Source organism: Equus quagga, chromosome 2 (genome assembly GCF_021613505.1).
Source record: "Equus quagga isolate Etosha38 chromosome 2, UCLA_HA_Equagga_1.0, whole genome shotgun sequence".
Classification (NCBI taxonomy): Eukaryota; Metazoa; Chordata; class Mammalia; order Perissodactyla; family Equidae; genus Equus; species Equus quagga.
The window spans coordinates 105,830,380-105,853,354 of NC_060268.1; the positions used below are offsets into that span (position 1 = coordinate 105,830,380).

The following is a 22,975-nucleotide window of genomic DNA, read 5'->3' on the forward strand; positions in this document are numbered from 1 at the left end:
GGGGGGGGGGTGGTGCTGCGGAATTCCATGTAACTCTTAAGATTCCTTTGCAACATTTAAAGAAGGCCGTTCTCACTCTTCCCCATCTTTTCCAGAGGTCACCTTGATGGACACATTTGGCTGGGAAACACCTGCTCTAGGGCTGAGCATCCACCATCGATCTATGGCCTTAATTTAAATTCAAGGTCAGAATCTGCCTCCTTTACGTCCTGCAAGCAAATAGGACTCCTTGTCTTTCTCACAGCAGGTGCTGCTCATGCTGATTTTACCCCTGGCTTCATCTTATCTGTCCTGCTCTTGTCTTCCCTTTGTGGAGATTTCTAAACCCACTTTCTAAAAAAAATTGTATTTTATTGTGTTGTGTGAGTTTTTATAAAGCAGCCTTAAATAGTTTTTGGAATAAAGGTGATTTATAAATCATATCAATCCATTTAAAATAAGTAAATGTGTGACCAGGCACACATCTGTGCTAGAGTGTGTCTCCAGCCCTATGGGGCCTGCTTCCCATTCTTTCTTCCACAGCAGGGGAATAAGTTCAGCTTCCAGGCCTTATTTGGGCTCCTTCCAATTCAGGGTCCCAGCACAGCGGAAATGCTTTGGTCAGGGTGTCTGAGCCCGTTTATGTTATTGGTCAATGAGACAGTCATTTAGGGTGTGTCTGATAGAAGCTTGTCGAGAGAAGTCAGATGGCGTGTGACTACAGGGGGACTGAGTTGAATGTGTCTTCCCTCGTATTTCTATCAGAAAGGCAAATGGGGAGCAGACACACAGAGGACCAATGCCCAGTGGGGAGTATTGCTGGCTATCGCATGCTGGTGATATATAGTAACGGCAAGTCAAGTCTGGTGAGCAAGCGTCCTTCTCATTCTCCAAACTCATCTCCATCTAGATTCCTGAGGCATCTATGCATAGGGACACAGCAAATGAGCACTATTACCAGCCTGCCCTTCAGTCTCAAATCCCCATGGCTTTCCTACCATTGTGCTGGACTTGGGCATTCAAAGGAGCTTTCTTTTCTCTAACACAAATGATGTCCTAGAAGCTATCTTAAATGGTCTCCCCTTTCACCGTGAGCCCCACTCTGCCATGTTATCCTCCTGAGGGGCAGGAGAAAGAAAGAGAATGGTGAGGTGCTGTCTTCCCTAAGACCCAGCACAGAGCTGAGCTAAGTCCTAACTTCCCTCCTCCTAAGCTGCATCCTCGTAAGAGAATTGGGAAGGGCTCTCAGGCTGTATGGTGCCTGTGGCTTTAACCAGGTCTATTGCTAATGCAAGTGCTCCTCCCGCTAAAATCAGCCCTGCCAATAACCATGGTTTCTGTGTTCCTGGGACCCCATTCCTCACTGACTTTCTTTAGAACTTCTCTGTCTTGGAAATAGGATGGGAAGCAGGGAGAGGGGGTTCTCTGAGCTTCTCCCTGAGGCTGGCAATGTGTAATTCTCCAGTTGACATCTGCCCTTCTCCTCTCCTCTCTCAGGAATCTGCCTCTCAAGGGCTGTACCTCTTCCTTACCGACTATTGTTTTGTGCTTTTATTTCGCTAATTTTCTGCTAGTATATTTAATAAAGGTTTTGCTCAACATTCTGTAAATACTTAGCTTGTTTGTGCAACTTCTTCAGGGAGTCAGGGGAACCAGGTAGGAAAATGGGTATTCTAGGCACCTGTTCTCGGCTGACCAGCGGCCAGAGAAGTGAGGTGGAAAAGTAACGCATTCTTACCAGTGTTTAGACCAAAGGCATCAGGCAGGCTGTGGACACTTTTTCCAAAGCCTACACTAGTGGTTGGGAGGCCCATATGCTCCCAGAGCATTTTCATCCATGAAACTATGATTCAGCAGGTGTCTGCCGTTCTCAGGTGTAAACTCCACCATAACATAAGCTCTACCACTCCCATACAGAATGGACTCAGATGCATCTCTCCAAACTGAAAGTACAATCTTTCATGAAGACAGGAAGACTGGATGTGCTTGGGTTTTTACAATCAGTAAGTTCTCTTTGGGCAGAAAGATGAAATTGAACTGCCAACTCACCTACAGTGAAAAGAGATGTTGGTTGCTGTTGAGCCTCTCCGCCACACATACATTTGGCCTATGTTTATAATCACATGCTCTGAAAGAAATTAGGCCCGTGCATGTAGAAATCAGACCAAGATCCAGTAGAAAACACTACACAATAAATCATTAAGTAAGAAAGCAGTGTGATGTGAGATGAAGGGGCTGTATCAGATAATCTCCTTAGATTTCACATGATCCCAGCACCTGCTTGTGCCTTAGACGTAGACAGAGCATAAACTGCATCTGAGAATGACAGCTCTGCTCTTATTTAGCCATGATCTTACGCAAATCACTTAACCTGGGTTTTAATTATAAAAATGATGTGTTTTGTGAAAGCACACAACATTATAAATGAAAGTTTTTGGAGACTTTGTTTATGCCACTCCATCTGCCTTCTCACTCTTTCCCTCTTGAACTTATTCGCCCCTCAAAGCCAGCTCAGATGTTATCTCAGCCAACCCCAAGAATTTGTTGAGTCTCTTTCTAGACCTCAGTGGTCCATGGACTTCCCCAACTGCAATACTTAACCGCAGGCATTAGGCTATTTGTGGAAGAGCTGCATTTGCCAGAGGCTTCTCATGTTATTCATCTTGTGTTCTTGGTGCCTAGCTCAACGTGACCCACAAAACTGCTAATAAACGTTAGTTGAATGAATGACATCACTCTAAGTTATAGATAAATGAAAGCAAGGAGTCAGGTTGGTTTTGGTTAACTATGAATTCCACTAGGGACATAAGAGGAACGGCATCATTTGTGAATTGCAAGACAAATTACCAACAATTCTGGGTTCATTGCACATACACCTTAGGAAGATAAAAGTGCTTTTATTTAACCACTATGTACGCTGCCTTACACAGATTACAGTTTCTTCAGCTTTATCAGCTGAAGTTGGACTGTCTTACCACCTACCAGGCACTCTGTTAGCCACTGAGTAGCAAAAGTCGCACTTTGAACTTCCAAGGTCATGATTTACTCCAGGCAGCAATATAGGACCCCAGCTCAATTTATTTTCTATTCATCTGCAGAACTGTAAGGAGGGTGTATTAGAAAACATTTTACGGTTTGGGAAATGTTAACATTCCTTGCGAGGTTGTGTTTTCAACAGTACATGACGATTGGAGTAAGACAAAGTTTGGGGTGATTTATATACATTTCAGGAGTATTAGAAACTGCAGTGGTTTATGCATATATGCCAATTCACCACACGAGTGAGGAATGTTAGCTCTTCCCAACAGTAAGGGAGAGGCCCCTTGCTTGCCTTGATTCATTCCACTTCTAACTCTGATAGACTATCCCGCAATGATGAGATAAAAGCCCAGAAACTCAAAGACACTATGCATTGTCACAGTCCCAGCAGAGCCCAGAGGCAGCAGCGCCAGGGAAGCTCGCATTCCAAACGAGGGGGCTTCCCCGAGCCCGAGCCAGCCCTGCAAGCTTTGCTCCTGGCTATTCTTGGCCCATTCCAAGAGGACTGGGTGTCCTGACTACTGCCTGGGGCAGGCCAGTCTCTTCTTTAGTGCTGCAAGGAGATGCTACAGCCTCTCAGAGCAGCAGTGTTGGCACTGGGCTGACATGAAGCAGTGCTTCCTGAACTCTGTGCAAAAGGATCATCACTGGGGGCATCTTGTGAAGATGCCAGGCCTGATTCAGTAGGTCCAGGTGGGGTATGAGATTCTGCATCTCCAACATGTTCCTGGTGACGCCTGCTACATGGACCACATTTGAACACTAGATCTCAACTAGATCTGCATTGTATCACCATACGGATGCCCAAGCCTCACTCCTTACTAATTACATCAGAATGAGGGTGGGGGCGTCCTGAGCCAGGCTCACTATTGTTCTAAAGGCTCCCCAAGTGATTCTAATGTGGTCAGGGTTGAGAACAGCTGACCTAGGGTGCAACTCACTGTTAAGCAGGGGCCAGCCTCAAAGGAAGAGGCTCCTGTAGATTACCAGACTTCACCTGGTCTGTCACTGCCAATTGTCTTGTCCCCACTGAACAGTTATGTCACCCACTGAAGGCAATCCCTCATTTTAACTACTCCTCTCAACACAGGAAATGAGCACAAACGCTCTTCCTTCTCTGTACCTCACCCTGGTTCCTGACACAGGGTCGCGTACATAACAGGTTGTCAACATGTTGGTTCATGAGGATGAGTTTTACTTCCTCTCTCTGACCCACAAGAGGTGCTAATAAGCAACTATCACACCAAAAGAAAGAAGAGCAAGGAGTCTGAAGTATTCAAAGACCAGCAACACTGAGACCTAACTGTCCATGGTGGTCTGCTGTGGACAAAACAGTTCCAAGAATAAGCCAAAAGAAGAATAAAGCTTCTTTCAAATTCTTAATAGCAAGAAAACAAACTGTAATGTTCTTTCAGTATTTGAGTGGATTCAACACATTCAAGTTATGAAAGTGGATGACTCCGAATTCAGACCAAAATAATACACAACTACAGAGAGTTTGGCATTTTATCCTTATTTTTAACCTACACAGTATAAAGTATTCATAAAGTACTTTAATAAATATATTAAGGCTTAAGGTGATCACTGTTTTGAATGGAGGAGTTTGCTTTCTAACATACCAGTGTACATTCAGAATCTTTAAAAACAAAAACGTTGCCATCTTACAGAGAATTATACAAAACACCAGCTTGCCCCAGTTTTTTTTTTCCCCACTCAACAAATCTTTGTATTATCTTCCTTCCTCCTCTATCTGATGGACAAAGAATGATATAAATTTTTTTGACAGCTTAAGAGAATGTAGTTGATTGGTGTGACCTGAAATATTGACTTTTCCAGTAAAAAGCTTTCACGGAGTCACCTGGACAGTTAGGAATGTAGCTTACGAACAAATAAAACTCAACCAAGAGGCTTAAAAGCTCATGAAACAGCAAGAAAGGCCACAGAATGTATGGAGGAAGGGGAGAAGGGGAAAGTTAGTTGTGACACATTGCAAGCTGGAGGCAAAGCCTACAACAAAGAGGGTGTGAGATCACCTACGATCCAGAAGGAAGGAACTAGCTCAAAACTGTCTCGCACAAAATACCCAAAAAGGTCTTCTCCAGAACCCCCCTTGTTCTATTCTCATTAGGAATCCTCAGCAGGAGTGCCTCAGTTCCAGGGTGTCAAAGACAATGCTGAGCACCTCTAGATCGCCTGAGCAGAAACTCCAGCCATCAGAATAGACTGCCGCCATGTGTCCATGGACATCTGCCTGCCTACAAAGTAAACTGGCAGCGCTCATCCCACATGCCTGAGGACCACCCACAGTGGAGGCCAGAGGAGCTTTCTTGCAAGAGGAGAAGCAACTGTTGACGGTGTGTCCGGCAGTAACAGTCGCCTCCCTCCTGAGATGCTTTAGAGGGACTCCAGAATCCAGTCGCTGCCGGAGAGGGGGGAGACGGGCAGTGACAGGTCCCTCGGAGGGCCGCGTTCCCTCCCATCGTGGAGGGAGTTCTGCTCCTGGAAATATTCCTCCTCTTCATCGAAGAAGCCGTTCTCCAGAGCATAATTGCAGTCTGGGCTGGATGCTGCCTGGCACGCTCCCTTATACTCCTGAATGGACTCGTAGAGGCTGTACAGTTGGCAGAGCAAGGACATGTCCAGCTGTCGGAGGCCAACCTTGAGGGAAGGGGTGGGAGGTAAAAACAAGAAGTCAGCACTTGAGTTTAATTTTAGTTGAACACTTAGCCAGCAATCTGCCCGTGCCAGCACATTCTTTCCAGACAGCGAACAACTCAGAGCATCACTTGAATGCTCTGGATTTCCAGTTTTGAGAAAACCTTAATTATGTGATGCCCACACCTCAGACATTACTCAGTGTGTCAGGAAGGATCACACCTGCAGAGCAGCGGGCCCCAGCCTGCGGGATTCACTCTGGCCTCCGGCACGCCCTGCCAAGCAGAAGCACTGCACACTCTGGTAGCCCAGCTGGTTTCACTTTGGACACCAAGATACAAGTGTGTCATTTCCTCTTGCTCCGATCAGATTCAGAGAAGACCTACAGGTGCCTCCCCCTACTACTAGAGTCATTCTCAACTCCCTGGGGCAACAGAGTCCCCTTGCCAGTGACAGTGGCTCACCTGGTCAATGTCACACGCTGGCCCCCTGGAGCACCTGCCCTCTGACCAGCTCAGCCTCCAGGCTCTCAAGAGAAGTGGTCAGACTCCCTCTCCTCCAGACAGAGTCAGTCTCACCCTGAATTGGTTGTGGGATCACTCCCCAGAGCGACTGAATAAGCCCAAGGGGCCTCTACAGATCCTCCTGGAAACTATTTTCACAAGGGATGATAGAACAAAGAACATTTAAAAGTCACAGATTTGTTTATCTTCAAGTTCCTCCCTTCCCTACTGCCCATCAGAGGGAAAAGCACACAGTCAGGACAGGAAACGCACCATTTCCATCAATCCTCAAGAGAGAAGGGTTAATCCACTGGGAAATGCAACCCAGACCAGTGGATCTTACACTGGGGAATCTTGGGGATCACCTGGGGATCTTGTCAACCACACGGATTCTGAGTCAGTAGGTCTGAGTGGCGCCTAGCAATGCTGCTGGGCGTCAGGCCTCACTCACTTGCGAGGCGAGAAACTAAACAACATGCCAGGAGACCTGCCTTTTGCCTCTCGGCCCTTGAGCAAGTTATTTATCATCTCTATGCCTCGGTTCATGACAAAAATAAATTCTCTTATGGGGCAATGGGGAGTATTAAATATCAATCTATTTAAAAAAACAGTAATTGAATGCCTCCTGTGTCCCAAGCACCAGACTACAGCATTAACAACACAGGGGACTGCACATAGAAAAACAAAGTGTTAGAGGATTTACAGTCTTTACAATTACCCAGCAAAGAGATTTTCCACACAAGATGGTCTTTCACACAAGGGAATCTGGGCCGAGAAAGAAGTGTTCATCTTGTGACAAGACTGGGTGTTAAATTCCAGGTTATTCTTCACACCCTTCAATCACTCTAAATCGTCAGACACCAGCTATCTCATCACTACGGCTGAAGAGACCATAAACATGCAACCAGGTCACATCTGCTTAGCATATTTTGCTCAAGGAAGGTTTCCAGACAGAGAGGCGAGTTCTGTTGTTTCCGTAGTGATTCCCCATTATTCTAGAATTCCTTCTACCCTAGAACTCCTCAAAGAAGCTTTTCTTAGGAAGAGACCTCACCAGAAGTCACGGCCTCCAGGCCCAGCTCTGCCACTTTTAATGGCTTTGTTGAGGCCCCTGCCCGCAACCTGCCTATAAAATGAGGGATTTAAATTGGATAATCCATAGCTAGCTCAAACACTTTGTGACTTTATGCCATAAACCATCGCTGCTTTGTCTGAAATGAATGGCAGGTGCCTACAAGAGACAGTTTCCTGAGCTGTTCCGAGAGGGCAGACCTAGCTCCATGGCATTCTACTCTGAAAAGTACAGCCTGAATAGGGCAGCCGTCGACAAACCAAGAGATGCCCAGGTTGCCACATGCCACTTCCTGGGGTCAGACGCCATCACCCCTTTTCCTGATTAGAGTTTGTGTGTGTGCATGCACATGTGTGTGCGTCAGAAAGAAAAGTGAGTCTCTGACATTTGTGTTTTAAAAATACCCAGACGATTCTGATGTCCAGTTCCAGTGAAGAACCAGTGTTCTTGATACGAATGCCTGTCTTTCATGGGCCACTTATATTTATTCTCCTGTGAGCACTGAACTTCAGGCCAGCCAGACGGAAGAGCATAGAATAAAGAGTGCAGGCTCTGGAGCCTGCCTGCCTGGGTTCAAACTCAGGCTCTGCCATCCACTAGCTGTGGGACCATGAACAAATCATTCAGTCCTAAAAAGAGCGACAGCTGCTGCTATCATTGTTATTGTCATTATTATTTCCCACTCTGCTAGCCTGCAGACTCTCACCGTGGGAAAGAATGGCAGGGCAGCACCCTGTGTGCCACCATGCCCTCCTGAATGCTGAGCAAGGACCACCTGGCCTCTCTGGTAGAGGCTGCCAGGGCAGTCAAGCAAGATGGAGATTATCAGCAAACCGGCCTCCTGAGGAGCAGGGTGGTAAGTGTAGACTCTCAAATAGGAAAGGACCTCGACGTATTACTTCAAACCCAAAAAAGGAGGATCTTCCAAACCAGTTTGTTCATTTCAAACATACATAATTATTCTTTACACAAAGGCAAAATCTCCCAGCCCGTAGGTTCTAGAGATCTTGATGCTAGGTACATACAAACAAATCTGATTTCTCTCTTTCTTAATCATCTTTTAAATAGTTGAAGGTAATTTTCACTCCCCCACCGTTATCCCCTGAAAAAAAACTATTTGTCTTCTCCAAGCTAATATCCTCAGGTTCTTCAACAATCTGTGATGACGTTCCGATCTCTAAACCACCCAGTCCTTTCCCCTGGACTTGCTCTGATGTTCTAAGACTCCTCTGCAGTATCCAGATGTGAATCCAATAACCAAGTCACAAGATTCTGACTCGGCTAATTCAAACGTACCTATCTTTTCTAGAATTAATGTAAAGAATATAAACTTGAATAAAGGAAGTCACACCCTCCCAGAGTCACACCCTTATTTGCTCAAAAAGTCATAGAAAAGGTTCTTCTGGAATCCTGGAAGTACTTCTACTGAGTCACTGATACTAGCAGATCACTTGGGGGATCCCAAGACCCTATTTCCCACCTCCGGAATGAATAATGGAAAAAGGAGTAGCAGGGAACAACATGCTATTGGAATGCGTCTACCTTTCACCCTCCTGGGCTGGCTGGAGGTAGTCACAGGTGGAAGCAGCAGCCTGGGCTCCACGGCTCCACGACCCCCACCAGGTTTCAGAGGCTCTGACAGCCCACCATCCCATGTTACCCCGAAACCCAGGCTTTTCTTCTTAGGTGCTATTTCCTAGGTATTCCAGGCCTACCTAGGATACACACCAGGCAAGAAAGTGGATTGTGTTCCAGACCTTTCTGCATTGCAACAGCCGGATGACTCACAAAGTGCCTTGTCATCGGGCGGAACACTGGCCTAGAAACTAAGGTCTGACCCACCTAGGAACACAGCACAGTCCTGGACACACCTACTACACAGATGCCAAGCGTTTAGCCTAATTTAACCGGGCTTTACACACACACACGTGCATGCACACGCCTACACACATCCCAGCTTCTCAACACCTTCTTTTTTTATTAAAACATAATTCATTTATAATATCCTCTTAGTTTCAGGTGTACATCATAGTGATGTGATTATAAACATTACAAAATGATCATGATAAGTCTAGTTACCATCTGTCACCATATAAAATGATTACCATATTAATGACTATATTCCCAATGCTGTGCTTGCTTGTTTTATAACTGGAAGTTTGTCCCTGTTAATCCCCTTCACCTATTTAGCCGGTCCCCCACCCTCCCTACTCTGGTAACCACCAGTTTGTTTCCTCTCTCTCTGAGTCTGTTTCTGTTTTATTCTGTTTGGTATCTTCTACATCTAAGTAAAATCATACAGTATTTATCTTTCTCTGTCTGACTTATTTCAGCTAGCAGAATACCCTCTAGATCCATTCATGGTGTTGCAATCAATGCCTTCTTCTTCAGGCACTAAACTTCCTCGGACTGACCAGAAATCTTCCAAATTAGCGAGGAGGACATGAGGTAAACCAACAAACCTGACTTTGCAGCCAGGACACCTCTCCCTCAGCTGGGGTTGTTTCAACACTTTCACTAGAATTTTCGAGAGGCGAATTGAACATCCCTGGGCAGTGTTCCATAATCTGTGTGGATCTATTCTCCCCTACCTGCAACTCATGCAACGGTCAGGTTGAGGCCGCTTCACCCCGAGTCCCCACCTGTCCCCACAGCATCTGCTAAAGCCTCCTTGCCTGCCTGGTCCAACGCCAGCTTCTCCTCCACTCTTTAGACTTTGACTGGCTCAGCCCCAGTGTCCCTCACTTTGCCCTCGCCTTCTCTGCCTGTCGAAGGTATTTATTATTCTCTACCTTACAAGTATGCATATGGTCTTCTTTCTCCCAATGTAGGACAAGCCCATAATGCAGTGGCCAATCTCCCTGTTGATCCCTCAGCACCCAGCACAGAGCCTTGCAGAGCAGGCACTCAGATATTGGCTGACTCCGTGAAAATGCCGCACTGTAGAGACCTCAGACGCCCTGCCAGAGAACACCTGGCTGCAGAAGCAGCCTGGCAGTGAGGCCTTGCTGGGTTCAGCAGGCCCCTTGCTACACCCTGGAGGCAGCTGCCGAGGCGACAGGACTGAACAGGCAGCCTTTTGTGCCCAGCACACCCCAAGGTGCCCCCGAGGAAAGCCTCAGACCACACGGTTCTCGCCATGTCATCAAAAAGACACCCCTTGCCTAACAGGAGCAGATGACACAAAACCAAGCTTTCTCCCTGTTGTTCGTTAGAGTCGAGCATCTGTAGCTGGGAGAGGCTCATGACTGCCAGCTCCGGAAACAGTCTCTCAGCATACGGGTCTGAGGGTCTGGGGATGTGGGAAGGGAAGAGAAGGACCATCCAAGAGAACTAAATGGAGAGTTTGTTTCAGGCCATGAGGAAATCACCCACGAACAAGAAATCACCCGTGAACAAGGACTTCCTGTCCTTCCAGAAAAAAAAGTGGGGAGGGGGAGGGACACGCCCTCAGCAAGCCCGCTAACCCCCACTGTCCCCATTCTAGAAGGCCCGGAAGCCTGTCATCTTGGTGATGTGTTCCCCACATGTCCCTGAAGGACTGCTGATCTCCTAAATCACAGCTGGATTGAGAAACACAGCTCTTTTGAAAGCACACTTAGAATTCAAATAGGCTCATTTAAAAAAAAGCATAGAATTCTAAGACCCGGTAATTTGTAGTCCCTTATTCTAGACGCTCAAGACAATTAAGAACTATCAACTAGTTTCCATTGCTTTAAACTGCTAAAGCGATTCCTTCCTTTCTCTGTTCTGGCTTCCTGCTTCCTTCCTGATCCTTTTCTTCTCTTTTCCCAGGACAGAGGCCCCCTGCACACACAGGTGGCTCACCAATCCACAACATCAACAATGGGGCCAAACAATCCTGAACCGCCCTCAAAACTGTTTCAAAAATTCACAGTACTAGGGGTGGGGGTGAGGACGGGGGCAGGGAGGGTGGGCCTGGCCCCCGTCACCGAGTGGTTAAGTTCTCGAGCTCCGCTGCGGCAGCACAGTGTTTCACCGGTTCGAATCCTGGGTGCGGACGTGGCACTGCTCATCAAGCCATGCTGAGGCAGCATCCCACATGCCCCAACTAGAAGGGCCCACAACTAAGAATATACAACTGTGTACCGGGGGGCTTTGGGGAGAAAAAGGAAAAAATAAAATGTTTAAAAAAAAAAATTCACAGTAGGACGGCCACGTGAATACACCTCCAACAGGGTGGTGGTTTCCAGCTGGGTTTTGGGTCCCTAAGTCTCGAAATATCCTTGGAGGGTGCTGTGGGGGAGGGAGTTCTTCCTGACTTTAAAAAAATTACAATAGAAACATTACCATTAGGATACAAGGCTTAGAAGATGAATCTTTGAAGGGAAATTATTGATTTCAAACAGAGCATCATGAAAAACTTTAGGATATTTTTCAGAAACAAAAAATTGTGTTTAAAAAAAATAGTCTGTTTTATTTGAGAAACTCAAAGTCGGGGTAATTCATCAGGGTGTTTGAGAGACTTAAACAAAAGCAACTTCTTCCCAAATACAACAATGAGTTGAAAACCAAACAAACATAAAAGGAAATGATCTTATTTGTGCCTGGCTCCACAATGGGGCCCGTCTGTGGGTGGAGCCGGGGAGGAAGCAGGTCAGGGGGCTGGGATGGGTTAGTCTCAGGGGGTCATAATGAGATCGACTCTGAAATGAGCCCCCGCCCCCTGCAACTCCTCAACACGATGAAAAATATCCCACCTTCCACGGGGCAGGGCATGCACAGATCCGAAGCTGAACTATAGAATCAGGAACTATCGCATGAGGGCTCCCGAAACAGCGACAGATGCAGAAAAAGTTTGTTGCATGAAATTTTAGATGGAAACAGAATGGGTGATAGGAACTTGGTTTAAAAAATGATGGTATACATAAATAAAATTATGGTATACAATAAAAACTAGGCAGTCATTTAAAAGAATGAGCAGTTCTGTATATACTAAAGTGGAAGAGCGACCAACATTCATGATTAAGCACAGAAGTTCAAGCGACAGAACAGCATGTTTAGTACATCTCACTTCACACATGTACATGCACACACATGTGCAAGCTTTTAACTGGAAGGGAAAATATCTGTTAGCAGAATTTATTTCTGGAAAGTGCGACTGGGTATTTACAGCCTTCTGTACTGCTTAATGTTTTTTCCCAACAAGTATGTCACTCAATTTTAGAAACTAGTAATAATAAAAAGTAGAGAATGGATGCACACTGCTGTTGGGACTGGCTGCTTCTAAAATCCTTCTGGAGAACTAGTTGGCATTGTCTTACCAAAAGCCTTAAAATAGCACATAACTTTTAACCAGCTAACTAGTTTGTTTCTGGGGATTGCCTGCAGAGAAGAAGATCTCATCTCAACTGTATCCAAGTATGTAATGCTCATCTTTGTTCTGTGAGGTAGGTGTAATTAACACAGCCAGTGGCAGAGCCCCAGGGAGCTGCAACCAGGGCCGAGGACTCCACCATTGGTGCTCTGACCAGTGGACTGTACAGCCTACGCAGACAATACTGGAAGGAAGATGCCACAATGTCAGCTGTGGTACAGCAAGCTGCTGAGATCACGGGTGATTTATATTTTTGGCTTTACTGGACTTTCTAGATTTTCTACTATGAATACGTATTAACTTACAAACAGAGAACTTTCAAAGTTATTTTTTTTAAAACATAGTGAATGAGTAAGCTTATACGGACGGCTTAGAAATTTATTGTAGACAAGAGGTGGTGAATGCCCCAAATCTAATCAAGGTGTCTCGTATGTATCCACAGGCCTGGAATGTAATACAGCAAGCAGTGACCTAATGGATCGTAACCTGGTTTCTGAAGAAAGGATGTGTTGACAGAAGGACGCTGACCTGGAAACTGTTTAGAAAAGGAAAACCAAAGAGAGAGAGTTCATCAGTGTTGCTCTAGAGGAAAGGAGCTATTAACTGGGCTGCCTAAGCCTGACAGAAACGCCCCTGCAGGACCTTGACGCTCCCTGAGGGCTGCAATTGTGTGCTCTCTAAGCAAGCAAGCAAGCTTCCATTCACCAAGTGGTTGTCTACACTACACTCTCCTCCCCTGAGCGGAAACGCATTTGTGCTATCTGGTCAGTTTCATCTCCTGTTACTGCTTTAGACTCACCAGGCTGAGCCCAGACTCTGAAGTGCCACGGTGATTCAGAGACAGAAAATACACAGGTTGCAGGATTGCGCCCCCAGATTAGGCCTGCCCCACCTCTACACTTTCCCATAAGTTCCTCTGCTAGGTCGGGCAGTTTGAGTTGAGTTTTCTGCTTAACTCATAGGGATATTCTTGTTTATCGCTAACCTAAACTAATGTTAATACCAATTAAGCTCATTTCCTCTTGTTCTGTCCTAGGCAGAGATAAAGAAAAGCAATCGACCATTTTCTTTAAGAAGCGTCTTTGCACATTCTTTCACTTTTTTCCGACTATAAAAATATTCTGATTGTATTAAAGAGTCAATGGTTCATAATTATATGAACCAGTCTTCCCTAACACCATGTTCTAAAGCAGCAATCTTCAAATGTTTTTGTCTTGGGACCCCTTTACACTCTTAAAAATTACTGAGGGTCCCAAAGAGCTCTTGTTTACGTGGGTTATACCTATTGATATTTACCTTATTAGAAATTAAAACTGAGAAATTTTAGTATTTATTAATCCATTTAGAAATAATAATATACCCACTACATGTGAACATAAATAACATTTTTATCAACAATAACATTTGTACGCTTTTTAATGTCTGGCTTATCTGCTTCTGCATTTGATCCTTTGAGACATGGTGTCTTGGTTGGAGTAAATGAAGAAAATCTGGCCTCACACAGATACGTAATTGGGAAAGAAAAGAGTATTTTAATAGCCTTCCAGATATTGTAGATATTCTTCTTTGACACTACCCTTTAGTTGGCTGCAGTGTGGAATCTGAAGCTACGCAATGAACTTTTCATACTCTTACATTAAAATCCATCAGTCTTGCACTTTGAATGGATCTTCAAACCATGCATGATTTTGCAACATCAAACATCAGTTATATGAAAAACGTGGAAGACTGATTCACTGCATTATGCAGATCTTCCAAACGTGGATATACTTCCCTAGATAATACTCAAAAAAACACATTTGTCAATATGACCACCACATAATTACGGACCTCCAAAAGGATGTGGGGGACTCCTTGATGTCCCCAGACCACACTTTAAGAACCACTGTTCTAAAGATACCCACTTTTAGGAGTTTAATGTATATCCCTTAAGACACTATGCATTCGAGTTTGTTTTTTAGCTACCATTGGTATCCAGGACCCCCCCATGGATCCCAAATCAGTCGATGCTCAAGCCCCTTACATAAAATAGAATAGTATTTTCATAGAACCTACATAATCCTTCCCATGTACTTCAAATCATCTCTAGATTATTTATAATACCCAATGCAATGTTGTTACACTGTTTTGTTTAGGGAATAAGGACAAGAAAAAAAGTCTGCATGTTCAGCACAGATGCAACCATCGTAGGCCTTTTGATTGGCGGTTGGTTGAAACTGCAGAAGCGGAACCCGAGGATACAGAGGGCCGACTGTACTGTTCGTAATTTACTCTTTCACACTGTGAACATCTCTGTCTGTATATATAGTTATCACATTCTTTTCAACAATGGTACAGCATTCTATTGCTCTTATAAATACTATTATATAGCCCTACAATACATATCCATGTTACTGACATGGATGTAATGTAATTTACATGTTTGTTATTTACTTGTGTAACTATTTCTATAGGATAAACTTATAATAATGAAATTGCAAGGGAGAAGGTGACAAGCATGCTTTCCTTCTAATGCCTCCCCAATCCTGAGGCTGCAAACAGGAGACCACTTATCAAGAATTTGTATCCAAGGCCTAAAAATTCATTGTCCAAGATGGTGAAATGCTGACACGGACACAGCTGATGTTGAAAAAGCAGGTAGGACTAGAGGTAAAAACACAACTTACTAATAACATGTTGGAACTCAACACACATTTGAAGGTTAGCTTGTGCTTTGTCATTTTCTTGAGGGATATTCAATGAATTGAAATTCCTTCTCTGCAAGAATAGATGCAGTTAAGGAAGAAAATCTGAAGCTAAAATCAGAAAACCAAGTTCTTGGACAATATATAGAAAACATTATCATCATCTAGCACTTTTCAGACAACTGACATAAGAAGCAAAAGAAAGTGTTTGGTGTCTATTCTATTTTATGGGGTTTATTTCTCCAAACGTTCACCATCACGATGACCATTCTTTTACATCTCTGCTAGTCCTTTAGGTAAAACAGGATACCTTGTTGTTTTAATTTGCATATCTGTTTTAAGGGATGTTAAACACCTCGCAGTCACTCTTTCACTGCATTTATCTCCAATTCTAAGTGCAGTCAACAACCTAAGAATACACCCAACACCCTCTTCCCATGTTCTCTATTCTCCGCATGTATTCCAGTCATCTTCCTTAGCCCAGCCTCTCCATGCTGGAACCGGCCTGGTGTCTGACAGAGGTTACCCCTCCCCCAGAGAGTACTGGTCAGAGGACGGAGACCCTCCTCTCTCCCCTGCCCTACCCCTCCCCTCCCGTCAAGGACAGCACCTCCTCCCCAAATCCTTGAAGACAGGATTCTCATACCTGCAAAACTAGGCCAGACTTGGCTCTTAGGGTTAATCAAGGAACAGAAAGTACTCACAAAAACTGAAAAGGCCACATCTTAACAAATGTCCACAGAACCATAAGGAAGGCTGAGTTTTTCCATCTCCAAAGTTCCTGAGGGAGAATGAACGTCTCTGTGTAAGGTGTCTGAGGGGGAACAAGCTACAGGAAAAGAGCAACGTTTAAGCCTGCCTACTTATCAGGTGGAAAGATCTGGAGCATGCGGGCAGAGAACAAGGTGACTAGGAGGCCGAGGCCCTGGAGAATGACGTTGGGCAAGAGGGGCAAATATCTGACCATCCAGTCTCAGGGCAGGTTTCCTCTTCAGGGAGTCTGTGGCCTGTCTGTAGGGTTTCCTACACAGGTCGTGAAAAATTAAGCTTTTCAAACTGAGGTCTGAAGTCTCCGTGGAGTTTAGGTGGCCATCCCAGGAGCGAAACCACAAAGCTTCCAACTGCCGCTCGATGGGAATGAACTGCACGAGGGCCCTGGTCCTCTCCTCAAGCTCTCTCTGAACATCCTTGTCTACCTGGTCTTTAAAATCTATAGCAACACCGGACCAGTGCCTGGAGCACGGGACAGCCCTGATGTCTGTGAGACGCAGAAACACCTGGGCACTTGCTCGTTTGAGGTCCTCGGTCAACGAAGAGGGGTCCAAAGTGCCAACAACTGGGGCACTTTTACCTTCACATTTAACAGACAAATGCCTTTAACCATAAGGGGGGACCAAAGTGAAAGGTTGTGCCATTTGTAAGATTCTTATGAGTTAGGAAAAATATTAATTTATAGCCTCTATAATAGATAAAAGTTGAAAGTGGTATGAAAAAATATCTTTCGATTCTTTACATCTTCAAGTTTTGGGACTGTAAGTATAAGCTCACTTAGAGATAACATCAAAGATGGATGGATGAAACCAGGCCAATGACCCCACAGCCTGCCCTTACTGCCCCACCCCCACCCCACAGAAACACATGTGCTTTCATGTACACAAACTATTATTTATACTTTTTTAATTTTTGCTTTCATTGGGTAGATACTGAGAATGGGGACCAGTACTATATGAGGTAATCATGGCCTAAAAACTTTAAGAACTATTGTAGACAGCCAAATTTTTGATGAACTGAGTCAAGAATAGCATACTTGCACGATTCTTCCTTTTCTCCTTCCAATTCTTTGCATTAAGTGGATTTACAATAACCAGGCATGGCTGTGCAAGTGTCCTCAGGGTCACCAAGCACATTGCAACAGGCGGTCCCTGCACTTGTGCCCACATTATTTTATGACAGAGCAAATTTCTTCTGTAGGCACAATAAAGACCCACAGAGGCATGCAGGGGAAAGAATTATACCGCTACAGCCAAAAGGATCCTTTATGGCATTTAATTCTCATTTTCCCCATAGGGGATCTATAGTCTAAACTCATGAAATGGCTTGCCTAGATCATATCACATAATTTAATAACAGAATTCAAGCTCTTGATGCCTGGTTCATGAGCTTCCCAACTCTTCAAGAGCTTGTTACAAGTGAAGATTCTCGTTTAAAGCGTAAAGCATGTGAAAAGTGTAGGTACAGGAAGGGGCCCAGGAATCTGCATTTTAGCAAGCAGTCTGGGGGACTCTGGGGCTAGTGGTCCATCCTTTGAGGAACACCACGATAAACCATGCTGGTGGGAAGACCAGTGAAAATAAAAAGACAGTACTAAAGCCCATCGGACATTCCCAGTATCCTCTGATCAGTGTCAATCAAGAACGCTGCATTAGAAGCCAATGCTCTTATTCCAGATGGCACGTTTCACAGGCCTGACTCGAGAGTGGACCTTACCATAAACTTTTAAAGAGTAAAAACTCCTGTCTAAGACTCTGGTTTCACATGTAGGATGAGGACTAGATTCCACTGGGATGTGGGCCACTCAAGCTAACGCACATCTCCTCGAGTACAGGTCACTGCACAAGCTCATGACGCATTTGGTTGCGGTCTCCACAAAATCGCGGGAAAGATAAGCGTTGCTGGTCTCAGAAATCAAACTTTTTTTCTCAGATTAAATTCTTCACCCACCCAAACCATTGTAGTTCAGGGACTCAAAAGTTCTGTGTAGATGACTTTCCGCTCGTGCACAGGTGGGTGACCAAAATAACTGTTTGATAGTTTGAAGAAAAAATGAGGCAGATAGGCTCCAAGTCAAAGCTATTACAACTTGCTGCTGCTGACTGGAGAAGGAGAGCCCAGGAGTCCCCAGGGCCAGTGCCCCTCAAAGATCTCCTGCCCCAGGTTGGAGGCTCTTTCTATCTCCACACTTTACTGCGACTCCTTTGGATATCTAAGCTCGAGGAGCTGACCTCACAGAGCTGCTGGGCAGGACAGTCTCTATAGAAATCTGTGCCAGGGGACCCAGTTGACACTGAGAGTCAAGGGTCTCCTTCAACCACACGCAAGGATTTGAAACACCAACCGAGATCTAGTGAGCGAAGCTAGCCTGCCAGCCTAGCAGATAAAACTATTCCAAACTGTGGGGCCCTTGAGGGCAAAGTATTTTCATACAGAAAGAGGTCTGTGGTAGACATCTAGTATTTTGATGTCCAGTAGCCCCCCGTTCTGCTTCTGCAAACTGTCCTTTCTTTGGGGAATCCTCAGCCCCCCAGCCCATCCAGATGGTCACACCAGCTTAGTAAAATACCGTCCTGCCCTCGGTCACTACTAGCTGGCCCAGGCTGGCCAGGCTACCCAAGCAGGGCACATTGGCATCCTTCCACACAGTATTTACAAACTGGAACTAAGAAGCATGGCTGAAATTGAGAGTGTGGACACTCTTAGCAGCCACATTCCAAAATGTAAGAAAGAAAGAAAACAGCAGGGGAAGGGCAAGAATATAGTGGACTTCCCGGGCTCCCCATCAGCTGGTTTCTAGTCTGTCTCCGTATCCATCCAACCAGAGAACAAGATTCTCCTTTTGCAAGAGCTAGTTCCGCATGAGTTTCTATTATTACTGCGGAGTCTTTGCTCACGAAAAATGAGAAGTGCTCTAAACTACGGCAATTACACTGCTGTAAAGATGCCCACATCTACCAGATTGTATAAGCTCCTAACATCTACGTCATTCCTATTCATCCTTGTATCCTCCACAGCACTTTATACCTAACACACACCTGGTAAACATCTGTTGAATGTGATCTTAAAATATTCTCTGATGTTTAAAAAAAACCCAACAAACTCAGCTTCTTGTTTTACAGGACGTTTTTCTGGTCTACAGAGCAACAACCATCTGTGTGACCCTCACAGCTTTCCAAATGGGCCCACTGGGGGAGGGGAGCAGTACAGAATCTCACAAAGGAGGGGTTACTAGAACAGGAAGTGCTGAAACTTGGAGTGGAAACGATGACTCTCAGAGCAGAGCAGGGCGTCACCAATCATGGGACAGAACCCTCTGCCCACACAGGCTCCCCCTGCCCTCATGTGCCCTGGCCACCAGCTTCCGCAGGTTCCACCCTCACCAGCCTTCAATCAGTTATCTCCAGGTCAAAATCTCTTTTCCAGCCTCCAGCTCCACATTCTGAAATGTTTAACATACCCTTCCACTGATGTAAGGCAAACCACCTTCCTCTCTAAAGCAGACACTCCTCCTGACTCCCCCATTGCTACGACGAACCCCACTTTCCCATGATGGATTATCAAGATTACTACTGCCATATAAGGCATACTCTGCAGTTGCTGAGGACATCATAGTACATATTGACCCAGAAAATGTTTGCAATACGTGCCCCCCCCAAAAGCAAACTGGAAGGTATAATGTGCTCCGTGAATGTGCGGGTGTGTGTGCGCACACACAGGCAGTATAATGCAGTGGATAAACACATCTGGTTGAGTTTGTTACCTTAAGGGAGTTACTTAAATTCTGAATGATTTTTAAACAATATAAAATAGACTTTATCTCGCGGACAGTATCTATCTCACGGAGAATTGAAAAGGACTATATAAGATGATAGATGGAAAGCATTTACATTGTGCCTACACAGGAAATATCCCAAAATACTAAGTGATGATCTCTAGGTGCTAGGACTGTGAGTAATTTTTAAATGTTTTGCTTAGCTGCACTTCCCATAAAAAAGCTTAAGTCATCTCTGATTCCTTCTCATCACCTTCCCCAACTCTAATATTTAATCAGCAATTCCTGCAGATTCTGCTCCGGTGAAGTCTCTCCTACTTGATTCTTGTCTCACACTCACGGGGGCCCACCCTGCTAGAGGTGCTCACTTCTTCCGTGCCTGCCTCCAGCATCTCCTACGTCCAGCTCTCCCTCCTACACCCGGCCATCAGATTAATTCCTCGGAGGCCAGCCCTGTGCCATTCTCCTGCTTAAACCTTCCTTTGCTACTTGAGGCTTTCTGCAACCCGCTTAGCCCACCTCCCCAGCCCCTCGCCCTCCAGTTTGCAGTGTACACTCCCCACGCTACTGAACCGGAGCAGAGTTCCGCTCTGCCCCTCTCCTGACACCCTTTTCCCTTGTTGAAATCCTGTTGTCTTCTGAGGCCTCCACACTACTGCTGCTGGAAGTCAGCCCTCTTTCTGTGCGTGCACAGGACTTTTAAAAAGAGGGATTAATCCCATTCTGCCATGACTTCTAGTTATATCCCTTGACAAAGGTTTGACCTCAGACCTTCGAATTCAATAGATCAACACAAACTATTCTGCAGATAACTCAGGAAAGAACTCCCCGTTCTTATCTTGCAAGGCCCTGCAGTGGGAGCCTTAGAGTGAGGCCTTAGGTTGGACCCCACTGCCTTAGGTTAGCAAATCTCTTAAAAAGCCAAAAGACCACAGTATGTTTAAAGACCTTGTGACATTTCTTAAAAGGGACTTTTCAAGGCCTGTAGCCATGTCTTAACTTTATCACAGCTAAATATCAGACAGACCAAAGATGGCTGTTTATTTTCCTTGGGCTTCAAATAGTTAGGCTTAGAGAAAGCTCTGGTCAAAGGCATAATTATAAGGTTGTGGCTTGTACTTCAGTCGCACCAGGAGGGACCTGGAAAAATACTTTGGGGAATGGCATGTTGACTCCCAAGCCACCACTGCAAGACTCCAGAGCATGTTTATAAACCAGAGAGAGCCTCAAGACAGGAGTGGCCCTGAGGTTTTCCTGTCTCTGTTCCAGCATGGAACGTAACCCGAGATGAGTCTTCCTATTTCACCATCTTATTTATGCTACATCCAAGTTCAGACTGTAAACATACTGGATGTAGATTTATCTAATTAAAATGCTGCTCACCAGCCGTGCAATGCTGGTGTTGATTAATGTTTATTAATAAATAAAAATGGCTGGCTTGGAATTTAAGTCATTCTCTAAGAAGCTTAGAAAAGCTTTTCAGAGAGAATTGGAAATCACTTCAATGCCAGCTACGGAGCGTGAGACAATATCTAACTGATTAAAAAGTGTTAAGGCTGCTTTTCTAGATTTAATTAAGTCTTAGTTTTCAGAACAGATAAGCTCCTGAGGATAAAAGGATGCATAAATTGAATTTTTCTAAACAATCTCTTAATGCACTAGATGCATATTTAAAGGATTCCTATGATTAATTTTTTGGCAAATTTATTCTTGGGGAAAAAAACAGCTTTCACATAATAGATTTCCTTAATAAAGTATCTATCTGCACTAGGAGAGGGAAAGAGATGCACCAAGTGAAAGGAATGAGCAGATTCTAAAAAGAAACGGGGTGTGTGTGAGGGGTGTGATCAGGGGTCAGCAAGAGGGTTAGAAAGGAGGAAGTTTTCTGTTCTCTTCTAGCCGGGCCTAAGCCTGGTGGAGAAAGCTCATTGCCACCTAAATCCCCACCCTTGCCCTGCTTTTGGCGTCACCTGAATCGTGTGTCCTGGTCCACAAACACCTAACGTACTTCCCAAGGACTGAGAAAAACTAAGTCCCATTGTTTGGAGCTCAGACTCAACCCGAAGAACCCACACGGGCTTCACCCAGACAGGGAGGGCACCATCTCCCTATCCCTCTCAAGCCGGTTCGAGGAATCAGCTCTACCGCGCCGAGGGGTTCAGGGTAAGCGCTGGCTTTCACGGCCATCTGTGGGCCGGAGCCATCCCGCCGTAATCGGATTCTGCACGCGCCGCCGAGGACGCGGGGGAGGAGGGCCAGGGCTGTTCCAATCTGCTGTCTACACGCGCGCGGACAAAAAGCTGTCCTCTGCAGGGTAGGAAAAAACAATCGCACACAGCTCTTCACCCCTCGGGCGCAGTGAAAGCCTTTCCCAAACCGGGGAGATCCGTTCCACTCCGGAGAGGGGTAACAAAGCCGCCCCCGCCCCGAGGCCGGGCGTGAACCCCACGCCGCGCCTCCCGCCTCCCAGGTCTCTGAGCCAACGAGGGCCGGACTAGGGGCGCCCGGTCTCCGAAAACTGCCTTTTGAGAGTGAGGACCCTCCCGGGCGAGGGTCCCATCGTGGGCATTCGGAGGACAAGTAAAAGAGGGTAGTTGAGAGGGCAGTGCCCCTCTTTCGGAGCCGGCGCCCGGGCAAAAGAACCAGAAAGGGGCGGGTGGGCGCGGGGACTTGCAGAGCAGAGCTCGGGGCCCGGCGAACTTTCACGGGACTGCGAGCCCGGACGGGAAGAGCCCCCCAGCCCGGCCCGCGGAGCCCCCTTACCATCTCCTTGCGGAGCAGAGCCAGCGCGGCGTCCAGGTTGGGAGGCTTGGCGGGCAGCGCCGCGGCCCGAGCCCCGCCGCCGCCCGCGCCCCCGCGGCTCAGCTCGTCCTGGATGCGCGACTTCTGCGCGTACAGCCGCTCCAGGTGCCGCCAGCCCCCCGATGCGCCGCCGCCCGACGCCGAGTGCAGGAGCCCGCTCAGGCTCTTGGGCAGCGGGGGCAGCCCCTCCACCCGGAGACCCCGAACTGCGCCCGCCGTCCCCGGCGCAGCCCCGGCCCCGCTCATCGTTCCCGGCCCGGCTCGGCCACGCGCCCGCCCGCCGCCGCCGCCGCCGCCGCCGCCCCGGCCCAAGGCTCCCCCGGCCCGCCCCCTTCCCGGCGGCGCCACGCCCACTTC

General features: G+C 46.2%; 1 protein-coding gene across 1 annotated transcript; it reads right to left on the reverse strand.

The window, feature by feature from the left end:
• Positions 1 to 2,860: 2,860 nt before the first annotated feature.
• On the reverse strand, positions 2,861 to 22,919 carry FAM89A (family with sequence similarity 89 member A). The gene is made up of 2 exons (XM_046654134.1): positions 22,580 to 22,919; positions 2,861 to 5,676 (listed from the first exon to the last, which is right to left on the reverse strand). Exons 1-2 carry the CDS (start codon positions 22,862 to 22,864, stop codon positions 5,413 to 5,415), a joined length of 549 nt encoding a protein of 182 aa, XP_046510090.1. The 5' UTR covers positions 22,865 to 22,919; the 3' UTR covers positions 2,861 to 5,412.
• Between the last annotated feature and the right edge of the window lie 56 nt (positions 22,920 to 22,975).

Excerpts from the sequence above, each read along its gene's own strand:
- FAM89A (XM_046654134.1), bottom strand. The coding sequence starts at position 22,864 with ATGAGCGGGGCCGGGGCTGCGCCGGGGACGGCGGGCGCAGTTCGGGGT. Across the intron at positions 5,677-22,579 it reads CTCTGCTCCGCAAGGAGATG|GTTGGCCTCCGACAGCTGGA; the intron begins GTAAGGGGGCTC and ends CCTTCCCTCAAG.